Source organism: Dermochelys coriacea, chromosome 5 (assembly GCF_009764565.3).
Source record: "Dermochelys coriacea isolate rDerCor1 chromosome 5, rDerCor1.pri.v4, whole genome shotgun sequence".
Taxonomy (NCBI): domain Eukaryota; kingdom Metazoa; phylum Chordata; order Testudines; family Dermochelyidae; genus Dermochelys; species Dermochelys coriacea.
In genome coordinates, this window is record NC_050072.1 from 89,572,873 (window position 1) to 89,588,675 (window position 15,803).

General features: G+C 40.0%; 1 protein-coding gene across 16 annotated transcripts in view; it reads left to right on the forward strand.

The window, feature by feature from the left end:
- CDC14B (cell division cycle 14B) overlaps positions 1 to 15,803 on the forward strand; it is a 79,653-nt gene that overhangs the window by 9,712 nt on the left and 54,138 nt on the right. For 9 of the 16 annotated variants that reach the window (XR_006281686.1, XM_038401226.2, XM_038401223.2 and 6 more), the window contains exons 2-4: positions 5,198 to 5,291; positions 6,602 to 6,677; positions 13,312 to 13,404. Coding sequence is in view for 15 of the 16 variants with exons in the window: in XM_038401226.2 (XP_038257154.1) it covers positions 5,198 to 5,291; positions 6,602 to 6,677; positions 13,312 to 13,404 (263 nt within the window). In the remaining variant the exon portion in view is untranslated. Of the gene's footprint in view, positions 1 to 3,638; positions 4,235 to 5,197; positions 5,292 to 6,601; positions 6,678 to 13,311; positions 13,405 to 15,803 lie in introns of those variants that run through there. The other 7 variants (XM_043515190.1, XM_043515193.1, XM_043515187.1 and 4 more) reach the window with 5 other exon arrangements.

The following is a 15,803-nucleotide window of genomic DNA, read 5'->3' on the forward strand; positions in this document are numbered from 1 at the left end:
GCAGAGTAGTTGTTGTGAGTACTGACAGCTTCTCTGGGTGATGGCATTTAATACACTCAGGTTTTATTTTGAGGCTGATGTGTAAATTAAGAATATCAAGCTTGTATTTCTTAATGTATTCTGCTGTTCTGAATATAGCAACAATTAAAATGATCCAAAGATAGCACTAAATAATAAATGGGTAACAGCCATTTAATAGTCAATGCATATTGTTCACCCATAATCTGAATCCCATTTCATATTAAACCATTACTCGGTTTAATATGAAACCATGTTAAATGGGATTCAGGTTTTGGGTGAACAATATACACAGACAAACTGCTGTTTCTACTTTATTTTGCACTACTATTAGATTTTAATTATTTGAAACATAAAAATCTGTGTTTTAAACAAATCATTGAGTCCTTTTCTTGATGGACAGAAAGGGGGAAAAAGCTAAGACAGCCAAATACTCTAATTTTTATAGGTTGTCAGAAGCTGCTTACACTGTTTTCAGTAAGAAAAACAGCATTTGTAATGCCAGTATTAGAGATTCTCCAGTCAATCTTTCTTTTAGAATTGTTTGTGGTATGAACACAAAGTTTAGAATTAACATATTATGAGTTAATTTAGGCTTAGCACTCTAAGTGATTGCATTTAAATAAGGTAAAACCGTTTTTTTTTCCCCCTTAATGTACAATAAAGGCCTGGTCTACACTTAACTTTTGCTGGCATAGCTATGTCCGTCAGGATGCGACTTATTTTTCCCTCGTCCCTGACTGATATAGCAATGCAAGCAACTATCCTAGATGCAGTTATACCAGTAAAAAAGGTGTATAGCTTATTTAATTCAGGAAACTAGTAGAACAAGTTATACCTGCAAAAGCACTCTTTTATTGGTATAAATTGTGTCTTCCCCAAAATTGACATTTAGCATAACTTATGGAAGACGTAAGCACTTTAAAAGAGTAATGTGATCCACATTTGATAGTGGATTTATTTTCTAGGCTAACCTAAGGGTTCGTTTCATAAGAACGGCCATAGTGGGTCACACCAAAGGTCCATCTAGCCCAGTATCCTGTCTTCTGACAGTGACCAATGCCAGGTGCCCCAGCGGGAATGAACAGAACGGGTAATCATCAAGTGATCCATCCACTGTTGCCCATTTCCAGCTTCTGGCAAACAGAGGCTAGGGTCACCATCCCTGCCCAATGGCTATTAGCCACTGATCCTCCATGAATTTATTTAGTTCTTTTTTTGACCCCTGGTATAGTCTTGGCCTTCACAATATCCTCTGACAAGGAGTTCCACAGGTTGACTGTGCGTTGTGTGAAAAAATACTTTGTTTGTTTTAAACCTGCTGTCTATTAATTTCATTTGGTGGCCCTTAGTTCTTGTGTTTCAAATGAAAGACCCACATTTTTAAACAGATGCCTAAAGTTAGGCTCATTAGTTCATATTTATATACCTAAACAAGTGATTTGATTTTCAGAAATGCCAAATCACTTATTTAGGGTGGGATTTTCAAAGAGGCTTAAGAGAGTTAGGCAACTAATGCTCACTGACTTTCTGCAGGACCTGGACACCCAACACCCTATAGACTCCCTCTAAAAACTTATCCTTATTTGCTAAATACAGACTACAAGAACCTAATTTAAAACACCTATTCTTTGGAAAATTTTGGCTGGAAGCTTTTATTTTGCTTGAGGAAATCCTACATTATTTCTTTTTTGCTGGTTGTTAGCATGGTTGGTTGGTTGGCTGGTTTTTTTAGGTTTTATTTTTTTAAATAAATTGTCTTTATGCATCAATAAATTGAACTGATATTCATCTAGAAACAAATCTATGAGACAACAAGTGGACATAAGAGAAAGGAGGCTGTTTCAGTCTAATTAATACGTTTTTGGCTGCATTGCCAACTAAGCTTTGCAAACTAATTGAGTGAATCATTATGTTGTACTAGTCAAGAATTCTAACAATGTCTGTGGATTATCATCATGAATGAGAAAACTAAATCTTTTGGATTTTGTAGTTTTAAAATAAATTCTAAAGCTGAGTAAAACAGATACTCGGCAAAGTTTTTTAGTGCAATTCTAAAATATATTTTTAAGCATTGATTAATACCTGTGATATTAGTCGGCAAACATATGGGTCTGAGCACTTCAAAAAATCTTGGCTGAGTGAAACAAGTCCTGAAAAAAACCTGTGATTTTGCTGCAAATCAGTTATGAAGCAAAAGTATTAAACTACATTACCCACAGGATTGACGCGATAGTCTAGACGCGATAAATCGACTGCCCAGCGTTCTCCCATCGACTCTGGTACTCCACCGGAGTGAGAGGTGCAGGTGGAGTTGACAGGGGAGCATCAGTTCTCGACTCACCGCAGTGAAGAGACTGCAGTGAGTAGATCTAAGTATGTCGACTTCAGCTACATTATTCATGTAGCTGAAGTTGCGTAATTTAGATTGATCCATTCCTTCCCCCCTCCCTCCCCCGCGTAGCCCAGGCCTAAACATTTGCCTGCATATGCAAGAGTGGCAAAACTTGTATTGTGCATCATATCTTCATATTCTTTCTGCTCAAGTGTACGCACTTTTTGGGTGACATTTTCAAAAGAGACATAATCACATCGAGTTTAATCCTGCTAGGTGCCTATTGCATCTTTAGGCACCTAACTATATTTTTTAATCTGGCACATGGGCTTCTAAATCACATGGATATCTTTGAACATTTTAACTCTTTTGGCTTGAAGATATCAAAAACTGACTTGTCATTTATATATGACTAGTGTTTAAAAATGCATATGCTGTTATGCTGTTCTGGAATAGTGCTTTGCACATTGGTGCATTTCACGGCTTCATTTGAGGATCAAAAATACTGGGGCTAACTTTGTACTCTCTGGCCAAGTGTTGGCTTATAGATTCCTTTCGTGCAGTTTCACAACACAACTAAAGATTTTGATGAGGCTACAGTAAATGAAGATTTTTAGCTCAAGATGCCCCTTCTCCCAGATCTGCCATGACTCTTCCCTTTCACTTTTCCTTCCACTCTTCTGGGAGTGTAGTTTAGGCCTGCCAGTCCCAGAAAAAGTTAGGAACTGGAGCAACTCCTCCTCTCCATCATGGGGAACAGGAAGGTTGGCTATGGTTCTTTTAGTAACCTGTCGATGCTGCTCCTTCAGGCGGCCACTGAAGAGCAACCATGAGGAAGAAGGCCCACTCTCAAACCAAGGAATTGGTGGGGCGGTTTCCCTTTCTTTTTGGACTCTTATCACTGTTCTGAGCGGAGCGAAAATGGCTTATGCGTAGTTTATTGTCTTTAACAATAGCCGCACCCTTCGTTGTGTTTGCAAGGCCCTGGGCTTCGGGACTTGGAGCGCGCCGCTTGCAGGGGCCACCGGAGGGGCCACCACACGCGGAGAGGTGCGCTGCAGGCAGCTGCCCAGCTGGCAGCGCGGTGGGTTGATTAAGGGGCTATAGCCACACCGTAAAGGTGGGGGGGCAGGCCCTCGTGTAAAAATAACACTCAAGGAGCGGCCTGCTGTCCTGCGCCGGCAAGGGGACCGCGCTCCCCGGGCACGAGCGCAGGCCCTGTAAAATGCCAGCCGCCCGTGCGCCGGAGGCGCTTTGCGAGGCGGGGCGGTCTCCCCTCCAGCCACAGCCCGCGGGGTGGGCCTTCCCCTCGCGAGTTGTTTTCTCCGCACGCCGGCGAGGAGCGGCGCCGCCCGGGCCCTGCTGCGCCGCCTGCCGGCTAACGATGCTGCACTGGGAGGACTCGCTGGCGAGCTCTGGGCTCACAGCCTGCGGGGGCAGCGATTGCCGAGGCTTGCGCGCCGCGCTCGGGGTTTCTCCCCAGCTGGGGCTGGGATTTGTCTTGTGGGCGCATCAGGCTCGTTCGGGCCCGAGGACGCTTCTGTTTGAATGCCCGTACGGCAGCTGCCGAGCCCGCCAGCCGCTGGCGACCCGCTCCTGGCCGTGGTGCCCGCTGAAGGAGCGCGGGAGGCGGGCTGGCCGGCCGGCCGGCGGGGCCCAGAGCGGGCACCCCGGGGCTCCCGCTGCATTTGGATGCGCCTTGAGGCGAGGCTGCCCTTTAATCTTTAAAACTCTGCAGGGAGTGGCGCTTTCGTTTCCTGAGCGCTGTCAGACTCCGGGGGCAAACGCGGCGGGCTGGTTGTGGGGGCCGGCCCCCTTTTCAGTGGTTGTAAGTGATGAGCGTCAGAAAGGAATCTCGCCCCTCTGTGGAATTCATCAAAGGTGAGCAACTTAAAGTGCCAGTTGAAGTGATTTTTTTCGTCTTTGGTTTGTTAAAGAAACAAGTTTTCGAGACTCGTTTTGCAATCGTGCATGTGAACAGGGGGCAGGAACTTTTACTGCACCGCTTCTGTCGCGTTCGCTTCTTTGAAACAAAACGCGTTTTCTTTTGTTGGAACTATGATGAATTCACGGAAAGTGGATTTGGGAGGCAGTAAATAGCAGCTGTCCGTAACTTCCTGGCCTTTTTCAGCCTGTTGATATTTTACCTAAGCTAGTTAAAAGTTAATATAAGTAAATCACTGATTGCGTAACAAATGCATGTGCATTGTCAAACAAAGAACTCTCACAGGAAGAATCCAAACTTGAGACCTTCTTTTTCTGTTTGTCGTTTATCAAATTTATTGTGCTTCACTTTCCTCTTTTGGTAACGTTTACACTGTCCTGGCACCTTCACCCGCACACCCCTAATAGATTGAAAATACCTTGTTTTATATTCCTATAATAAGCGTCCAAGTCATGTTTTTGTGTGTGTGGCTGGCTGGTTGATTGATTGTTTTCTGATTTCAAAGAAGAGCCAGGTTTGCTCCTCTCTGAATTGCAGTAGTCAATAGACGTGTGTATATAGACGCACCCAAAGTCTCCCAAATCAGCTATGGGAGGGCAGTCTGGTTATCCTCTGAACAACCTGTTTGCCAAAGGAAAGCCATAGTGAGCTTTTGACTAAATTACAAGTAAGTTTTAAACTGTTGGGTAACCAAAACCTAGCCTTTGAACTTAATCATTGTCTTCCTTGTTGCCTAGCACCTGAAAAATAATGTCCTCTAATCCGGAAACCCTGAAAGGAAAATTTGATACTAAATTGTGACCATTTAAAGTTATTGCATTTAAGAGCAACATTTCAAGTTTTCTGTGGAAATTTGTAATGTTAAGGGTAGTATTAGTTTAAAATCTCTTGCATTTCAGGTCGCCTTTATTTTGCAATTCTCTGCCAAAAACCAAAGAGTGGTGTTGCAAATACACATTATTTCTGCATAGATGATGAACTTGTATACGAGAAGTAAGTACAGTCCTTATTCTTGTATTCTACAGAACGTTGCAGTAAATTGGTAAGAAAAGCACTAATAAGCAAGTGATGTAATTCGTATTCTGTTTTTATTAGCAGTAGTTAAAACTTCTATACAGATTACAGAAGTTTATGTATGGAGTTTATTCTCAAAACTAGTATACTAGTCCCAGCTAATTTCACTTGCAATGGGACTTTATAAGTGAGAGGGCCTGGTGGCTCCCCACCAATTTCTGTCTTAAACAATTTCAGAACCTTTTTGTTTCTTACTTGTACCTTATTCCTACTGGAAGATGTCGGAATACTTTACAACAAGATAAAAAAAAAATTTAGAAGCATTAACTGAAATATTTAGCCAGAAGGAATGTTTCTAGTTGCCCAAATACCAGGGTAAAATATCTAAACTTCCTAGAATAATAGATGGGTCAAAACCTGGCAGTTGCTGACTCAGCACTTCATGACCCCGGCATAATAGCTACATTATGTACTCTGCAGTGAACTGCATCGGTCTTTCAGATAAGACCTTGACTTTTTTTATTATTTATTTTTATGATACTCTGCATGGATATTAAAGATCCTTTAGAACTTTTGGAAAAAAAAAATAAAAGTATCTTTAGTTAAAAATTTCTATGCTCACCTTACCCAGGTTGTGATGTTTTGTTCGTTTTCTGTATTTCAGTGGGGCTCTGTATACACAGTGGTAGAATGTTTTGAGGATTAATGAGTAAATATATAAATAATGTGAATCTGATAGCTTTTAAACATAGTGCCAGCAGAAGATTTTGGAATGAATTAATTAATTAACCTTGTTTTTGAATGGTGACAGGTTTCAGAGTGATAGCTGCGTTAGTCTGTATCAGCAAAAAGAATGAGGAGTACTTGTGGCACCTTAGAGACTAACTTACAAATTCGTTAGTCCCAAAGGTGCCACAAGTACTCCTCGTTCTTCTTGTTTTTGAAGGCATGTTTTTGCTCTGCCGTTAAAGTCAAGAGTTCGTAACGTGCCAAAAAAGTTATCTTACTGTGATCTTTCAAAAGTTTGCTCACTTCATCATTTCATTGACCTTTTAGGAGGTCTTGTGTGGAGAAGAAAGTAGAATAAATTTAAAAAATAAAGTTTTAAAAGCTGATGAAAAATTACAGAACTATACTTACGGTATACAGGATGGCAATTTCAAGAAGTTGTACCGAGTTTAATGTGCGCATTAATTATTAGTTTTCATGTGGTGCATGCAGATTTCTTTAAAATTATTTCTACAGAACGTGTCCAAGCAAAATGTTTTCTTTCTTTCCCTCCCCACAAGCTTCTACGCAGATTTTGGACCTCTCAATCTGGCAATGGTCTACAGATATTGTTGCAAGCTAAATAAGAAATTAAAGGTAAAAACTGTTTTGTACCAAATAGATATAAAATATTGGAATTGGCCCATTTGTAAAAATGGTGAGGTGAAAAAATGTTCCTTGTTTGAGAAATATCTTCAAATTGATATGTGGATTGCCATTCAGGCTTGTGTTTTGGATGTGTACACTAAACTGTATGTAGTATATATTTGTGTTCTCAGATTTGGCCAGATTATATTTTCGGGCGGGTGTGTGGGGTGGAGGGAAAAGACAAGGGAGTGAGGGATGTAGAGGAGGAGAACTATTTGCCTTTAGGACGTAGTAGTTGTACAGTAATTATTGTGAAACTTCAACTTCTAAGTATTGGTACTGTTAGAAACAACTAGAAGAAGTCTTAGTGGGCAAAGGTCTCTTTCAGTAGAAGGCCCCCTCCTCTGGAATTCAGTCTCCTTGGAAATCTGCCAAGGTCTAGTGAGTTTCAGGGCTCAATGAGAGGCACATTTATTTGATTTAACTTCTGTTTGATTTGTTTTAATTTGATTTTTTTAACATTTTTTGGTCTTCACAACATTTCTATAAGGAGCCACATTTGCTTTTTAAAAATATATTCAGGGCTCACTCCTGCAAGGTGACTGCGCACCCTTACTCCTGCAGTTGAGGTAGGGTGACCAGATCGCAAGTGTGAAAAATCAGGACAGGAGTAGGGGGTAATAGGTATGTATATAAGACAAAGCCCTGAATATTGGGCCTGTCCTTATAAAATCAGGACATCTTGTCACCCTAAGTTGATGTAACTTGCTGTCTCTGAGGAGGTGCTCTGTACCTTTCAGAATTGGGCTCTTGGTAGATGTTATGTTTTATAATATCTCTATAAATCAAAATAATGAAGTCTTACATTTTCTGTATCAATTCAAGTTATCCAATGCAAGTTTGTCAACCTCTAACAGAGGTTGGAATACAAAACGTGTTAGGCAAATAAAAATCTTACTTAACTTCATATGCTCTTTGCTTGTTCAAAAGTCCATTAGTCAAATCTTGAAACCCTACACTGAACTGCGAAAACTAGAAGTATGCAATACAATATGTCTTTAACAGAAAATCTTGGCATTTTGTGAATGTTCCTTGCTGTCTAGCACTGGTGTCAAACTGTCTGCTTCAGATTCATTATGCCAAATACACTACAAATGGGTAGTTTCGCGTAGCCATGACAATTTGCCCTGATTTTGCTTGAAAATTATTCCAAAGAAGTTTCTGTATTGTGATTTATTTTTAAATGGGTTGGTTTGTGAGAGCAATATACTTGAATGCTAGATGTTTTAAAGGGATGTTCAGTGCAGAACTCATTCTACACTGATCATAGTGGTATCTGAGTGACTTGTTTCACTTTTAAGCATTGTGGTATTTTTGGCTAACAGAATGGGCTGATAAGAGAAATTGTTCATTTGTAGTGCACATTTAAAACATATTGCCATCACTACATTAGTAAGGTTGTAATTTTCTATTGAAAATTCAGTTTCGTCTCCCCTCAAACAAGGCATATCATGGAGTTGGATGGGGGTTTATCAAAATTTGAGGTGATTCAAACACAAGTGGCTTCTGATTTAGGACTTCAAAAATATGGATGTAATTCATATTTTGAAAATTATTCTAAGGTTTCTGATCAAGCTATATCACAAAAATAGCTGCAGTAAAAATTTAGACTATTTTGAAAATTTTACCCAAAATCTTGTCAAGGACCCTTGGCTAAGACAAATCCTGAGCCCATCTCCCTTTTGAAAATGGGACTGGGGTGCTTATGAAAATTTTATCTCTAGTGTATAGGACTATGATTGGTAAGTGAAAAATGTTGGAGTAATTTCATATAGCTATTTTGAAATCTCGTATGGGTCCTAGTAGAGGTTAAAAACATTGCTAAAGTTCTGATACTCTATAGAACTCTCCCTTTCAGTGCATAGCTTCAAAATGTGAATTTGTAATGGGAGTTATTGTGTTTATGGCTACTTTTTCTAACTTTATGGGGGAAATCCCAGAATTCCTACCTCACTTGTTGTCATCACTGGTGTTGCTTCTTGCCTGCCGATATCCTCCAGTAACAGCCACCCAGAGCTGCTGTTTCAGTTTTTGTTTCTAGCAGTGTTCATTTTTTCCTTCATTCACTTTCTGTGGTGGGTAGAAGCTGCAGTATAATCTTAATCTCCTAAAATTTCCTTCCTATACCCATTCTAGACTTCATGGCATTTATCAGCAGTGCCACCAGTAGAAACTGCCAGCATTCTCCATCAGTATGTGAGCCAATACAGTTACCCTTTTCTATGTCCCCAATGTCCATAAACTTTCCTTGGAGTGAAAGTTTTGCTGAAGGGGAGGGAGGAATGTCTCCTCCAGCCAGGCAGTTTAAGAAATACTGGGAACATATTTGTGTAAACAGGAAAAGAGAGAGGAGCAGTGCCTGCCTCTGAGTCATGGGCAGTAGCAGCAGAAGACCGGTCTCGACAGGTCTGATAGACTTAAATTTTGCCAAAATACTCAGATGCAGGGAAGCTTCAGACTGCTAGCCATAAATAATCATTTTGTAGCCCTTGTTCCATTGAGTTGGAGAATCCAGTCTACATTATTCAACGTCTGTTATACTTACTGATTTGTTTTAATAGAGCACATACTTCTAACTTCCAAATAAGATTCACAGTATTGCCAACTTCACAAGCTCTAAAACTATGAAACAGACAAAAATATTCATATGACTAGTTTAAAAAAACAAGATTTTTTTTTTAAACTGGCATTGGATTTATGGTTTGTTCTCAGATATTTGAAATAGTGGATGGAATTGTCCCTATTTGTGTTTGCATATTTCAGGTGGGTATTCCTAATGTGTAATAAATACAAATTGGGAGACCTCCTTTTCTTTTTTGGCTGATAGGTGGGGCTAATCCCTTCCCAAAGTATTGTCCTAGGCTCCCTGCAGCTCCCACTGTCGAGTGGGCACTACCCTGCCTCATGCTGTGCATTCTCTGGACTCCCTTCAGGATATTAGGATTGCTAATTCCAAGTGTTCAAAAATCATGAGTCTGTCCCCCTACCCCCCAAATGATGAGCTTTTAATGAGTAAATTTGGGGTAGTTTGTTCTTGTTTCCTGACTTTAAGCCTTTAGGGTTCATGTTTTCAAGGTTTTCTCCATCACCTAGAAACTTTTTTTTTTTTAATGAAAAGCTGATTGTCTAATGTAATTTTTAGACTCAAGGAGCTTTCAGAGAACCCCCTGAAATATCCCAAGACTTGCAATTAAAATAGTGAGAATTAGCAACTTGGAGATGCTGCCCCTGCCCAGCTCCCTGTCTTTCCCTCTGTCCCCATGTATTGCCCACACACAATTTCCCTCCATATAGGATTTTGATGGTGGGAGACAGAAAGGAGGAGAGAGTGCAACTGGGCTAGAGTCTATGCCCGACAGGCTGGAGAGAAGGGGATGCGGGGACACATGCTCCTTGAATCCTTTCTCCCCCTGCCCATTGCTCACCATTGCTACGCTAACTGTTGGTGGGTAGGAGCTACATGTTGGTCCCGATCCAGCTCCCCTTTTCTTTCCCTGTATTCATGGACTGCTGCACCTGTGCTCTGCACAGACAGCAAAAGCAAAGACTAAAGACTCTGAAGAAGGTAGCAGTCTGTTGGGATCCTGGAGATGGGCGGGTGGACCCCGCCCACTACTAAAGGACCTCCCTCAGCCTAAGGGGAGGATCCACAAGGTCCGGGATCTCAATTAAGTACGGGGGACAACTAAAGCTATAACAGGGACGGGAGTGAGGTCACAGGGCTAAATGAAGGGAACCGGACAGGGACACTGAACAGAGAACCCCGGACAGCACCCACTGCTCTTTGAAGGTGACGGGAGCCAGCGGATGCCGCCCAGAGGAACTCTGCCGGGATGCATGAGACCAGGGAGGAGTGGAAGTCAGCCCCACAGTCACAGAGCACCCCCTCGTCTACCATCCTCTTCTTGGTGGTGTAAATGGCTACTTTGGCTCGTGCCAGGAGGAGGTTGATGAGGAGGTCTCCTGACTTAGTGGGTCCACAGATAGTGTGTGCAAAGATGAACAAGTGTGGGGAGAAGTGCAGCCGGAACCACAGCAGGAGGTTCTGGAGGAGCTGGAATAGGGGCTGCAACCGAAGAAGGCAGCAGTTAGAACAGCAGCCTCTGCTGGTGGCAGCTGGGACTTCAGCCTATTGCCTGCAGCTTAGGCTCTCAGCAGCTGTCTCTGGTGGATGCAGCCAGAATTGCAGCATGAGCTTCAGCTCATGTAGAAATTGTGAGCTGCCAGGAACTTGTGAAAAGGCAATGTTAATGCTGAAAAATGATGGGACTAATGAGAATGAACTGGCAGCACTGGATTCAAATACCACATTAGAAGAGAGGAGGAGATTGGGCAAGTATTCAGGGCAGTAGTTAAGGTTGGTTGTGGAAGCATAAGTTTGAATTTTTGGAGTTTTTGAAAAATATTTACTTGTATGTCTGTTTTAAAATATTACAACTTTCTAATTTTTCAATATCACATATTTAATATCAGTGTTGAAATAGTTAAAATAACTGAAAAAAAACCACCAAAAAGAATACAGTAGCTTTTCCTTTCATCATAAAATTACTATTTTTCATAATTAAAATTATTAAGGCTGTCGATTAATTGCAGTTAACTCACGTGATTAACTTTAAAAAAAGAATCACGATTAAAAAAATTAATAATGGTTTTAATTGCACTGTTAATAGAATACCAATTGAAATGTATTAAATATTTTTAGATGTTTTCTACTTTTTCAAACATATTGATTTCAGTTACAACACGGAACACAAAGTGTACAGAGTTCATTTATATTATTTTTATTACAAATATTTGCACTGTGAAAATGATAAACAAAAGAAATAGTATTTTTTCAGTTCACCTCATACAAGTACCATAATGCAATCTCTTTATTGTGAAAGTGCAATTTACAAATTTAGATTTTTTTTTTTTGTTATGTAACTGCACTCAAAAACAAAACAATGTAAAGCTTTAGAGCCTACAAGTCCACTCAGTCCTACTTCATGTTCAGCCAATTGCTAAGACAAGCAAGTTTATTTACATTTATGGGAGATAATGCTGCCTGCTTCTTATTTACAGTGTCACCTGAAAGTGAGAACAGGCATTCATATGGCATTTTTGTAGCCGCAATTGCAAGGTATTTACGTGTCAGATATGCTAAACATTCATATGCCCCTTCATGCTTCATCCACCATTCCAGAGGACATGCTTTCATGCTGATGACGCTCGTTTAAAAAAAATAATGCATTAATAAAATTTGTGACTGAATTCCTTGGGGGTGAATTGTATGTCTCCTATTCTGTTTTACCCACATTCTGCCATATATTTCATGTTATAGCAGTCTTGGGTAATAACCCAGCATATGTTCATTTTAAGAACACTTTCACTACAGATTTGACAAAATGCAAAGAAGGTACCAATGTGAGATTTCTGAAGATCGCTCCAGCACTCGATCCAAGGTTTAAGAAGTGCCTTCCAAAATCTGAGAGGGATGATGTGTGGAGCATGCTTTCAGAAGTCTTAAAAGAGCAATACTCAGATGCAGAAACTACAGAACCCAAACCACCAAAAAAGAAAAGCAACCATCTGCTGGTGGCATCTGACTCAGATGATGAAAATGAACATGCATCAGTCCACTCCACCTTGGATCGTTATCGAGCAAAACCCATCTTCAGCATGGATGCATGTTCTCTGGAGTGGTGGTTGAAGCATGAAGAGACATATGAATCTTTAGCTCATCTGGCACGTAAATATCTTGCAGCACTGGTTACAACAGAGCCATGTGAACACCTGTTCTCACTTTAAGGTGACATTGTAAATAAGAAGTGGGGAGCATTATCTCCTGCAAATGTAAACAAACTTGTTTGTCTGAGTGACTGGCTGAAAAAGAAGTAGGACTGAGTGGACTTGTAGGCTCTAAAGTTTTACCTTGTTTTATTTTTGAATGCAGTTATTTTTTTTGTACATAATTCTACATTTGTAAGGTTAACTTTCATGACAGATTGTGTTACAGTACTTGTATGAGGTGAATTTAAAAATACTATTTCTTTTGTTTTTATAGCACAAATATTTGTAATCAAAAATAAATATAAAGTGAGACTAGTACACTGTGTCCCGTGTTGTAATTGAAATCAATATATTTGAAAATGTAGAAAACATCTAAAAATATTTAAATAAATGGTATTCTGTTGTGGTTTAACAATGCGATTAATTGCTTGACAGCCCTAAAAATTATATTTGAAATATTGTAAAAATGTTCACTCTGTCACTCTCATTTAGAATGGCTTAACATGGTGCAGTGTAACTAGGTTTTCAACAGACTTGATGCTTTGTTATCAACCAGTACACTAAATCCCTGATCCTGCCTGGATGCTGAGCACTTCTCAGGATTGAAAATAGAATAACACATTTGATCATATCTTAACCAGAAAGGCATTGCAACCATTGGAATTAATTTTGGAAACCTTATTTCCAATGAAGCCAATTTCTGTGTGTAGTTGGCTGTTCTGCTGCAGTGATTTCAAACTTATTTTTTATCAGGCTGTGCAAATTTAAGTTCAAAGTGCCAAATTATAACCCTGTTGTTCATTTCTTGATGCAGTCATTTACATTGATAAGGAAGAAAATAATTCATTATACTGGCTTTGATCAGAAAAAACAAGCAAATGCTGCATTCCTCATAGGCTCTTACGCAGTAAGTATTTAACCTTTTACTATAAATTGAATTGCTAAGTTTTGTTTTTTATCATTTTCCCATATGCGGTCCTTGGAAATCTTCGTATTTTACTCTTATTTTAAAAAGTGGTGCTGGAGAGGGCTAAGAGTTTGACTTCTTGGTGTTACTCTTGACATTTTCTTTACTATAGAGATTACCCAAACTTTTTTTTTTTTCTTCTTCCCAACAAAGTGATCAATGTGACAGGAAAGGCCCCTAAGAGATTTTTATTCCTTTGCTGCACAAAAATCTTCTGGGTGGGTGTTTCTAAAATCCCTTAGCTGATATAGGTGCACAAATCTTATAAATTCTTTTAAAGTTGCTTAGGTTCTTTTGGAAAATGCACCTTCTGTCTTTTATTGCCAATATTTAATTTTTTTTAAAGAAAATTGGCTAATTCTTGATACCTTATCGTATTTCATCCTTTTTGTAAAGGCCAAATACCACCAAATGTTTTATTTCTGAGTTTATATGTTGGGAAATATATCTTCTCCAGCCTGTCACTTTCCTGACACAGGCCAGGGATGGAGCTTAGGGGAAGGAAGAAAAAGCCATATGTGGTGTGCTCAGAACAGATATAATATCCAGGGGTGTCGAGGGGCATGTAGATAGAGTGCCTGAAGATGCACTGAGTCAGGTGCTTGGCCATGTAGGGAAAAACCTAATAACCGATTGTGTTCATATTGCTCCATCTCTGAAAGACTAAGTTTGAAGCAATAAATTCAGAAATGTGTAGTGAAGGTCTAAAATGCAGAATGTTAGAAACGTAAAGATGCAACAGACTGTAGATTGTTAATATTGTGGTATTTGACTTGTGTTGCACCTTGACTGTACTTGACTTTTTCATTTCTCCTTGAACATTGACTAAAAATAAAGAATGGGGTGAAGGACCTGTGCTCTTCATCTTACTGGTAACTTGAGAGGGGGTTTAGAATCCATACAGTCCTGAGTCATTCCCCTTTAAGAGCTCTGGAGCGCTATAAAGCTCTTGCGTTCCTGAGTGTTTGAAACCCTGCTGCTGCTGGTTTGTGTTATGGAGTAGGTCTGTTTCCAGCTCTCCAGGGTCTTCCTGTTGCCTGTTCTGCTGTACTTTTTATAATGTCAAAATCTTCATTTATATGTGACAGTTTCTTTCAACTGAAACCACCAAGTGTTTAGAAATGTTACATTCTCATTGCAGCATTCTGAAACTGAATGGAAATGTGCAACATATTTTGCTTCAGCGTAATTGTTTGGAGTCAAGATACTAAAGCAACTGATTGGTCACAGTTTTTAAGCGAGGGGAAAAAATACCCAATCCTTAAAAGTAATTTGATTACTCTGTAGACCAAAAAGTAAATGTGGACTGCTTTTATTATAGAATGTTCCTTTTCTTCTTTTATTATTTTTTTTGTCCTGTGTGTAGTACCATGGAATCAGCATAGCCATGGTCATCCTATGCAGAACCCAAAATGCAGAAATAATAATCAGTGGCAGAGTAATCCATGATTTTAGTAACTTGTCGTAAACGATCTTTTTAAAATTAACTTTTAACAATCCTGCTCCTGATAATCCATTCAATTTTCCTGCCATGGCACCATACACCGGAGCACACAGTTGGAGGGGACTGTTTGTATAAACCTTCATAAATACATAGGGCCATATTTTTCTCCTCCCACTTGGATACTGGTGGGGAGGGCACTGATTACTCCTGATGGAATTCTGCACCAAAAAATTAAAAATTCTGCACATGATATTTTAAAATTTTACATATTTTATTTGTCAAAGTAGCACAATATAATCAGACCAGTTCAAATATTTTGGTAATTTATTTCAAAATACCTGCCAACAAGTATGTCAGTAACAATATGGACAATAAAAAAAGATTCAGGAAATGTTTTTGGCAAATAGATTACTTAATAGGCATATTAATATATAACTTTGAGTAATAATTCATTTAAACTACAATACAGAAACATATTTCCTGCATCCCTCAGAAACAGTACAAAGGCTTAGGGGAATCCGTGGTAATGGAGGAGCTGAGCAAGAGGGAAGCAATTGCTGGGAAGGAACCTGGGAGCGAACCTGGAGGTTTATTGGGTGTGGGTGGAAGAAGTATGAAACAGGTTTTTTTGGAGGTGGAAGGGATTGTTAGGGAGTTGGGAGCCTCCCATGTGCAGATCCTGGCTGACCCCTAGTGTCTCCATTCAGTCCTGCACATCTCCCCGCATCCCTACCCCCATTCAGCACTCGCCCCACTTTGTCCCTGGCACTATCCCTTCTAAGCCCCAGTCTGTGACCTCCCAGCATCCCCATGTGCCCCACTCTCTGTCCCCCCACATATCCCATGCCTTCTCACCTGGCCCCCAGAGGCAGGGTGCTGTGAGGAACCCAGCCTT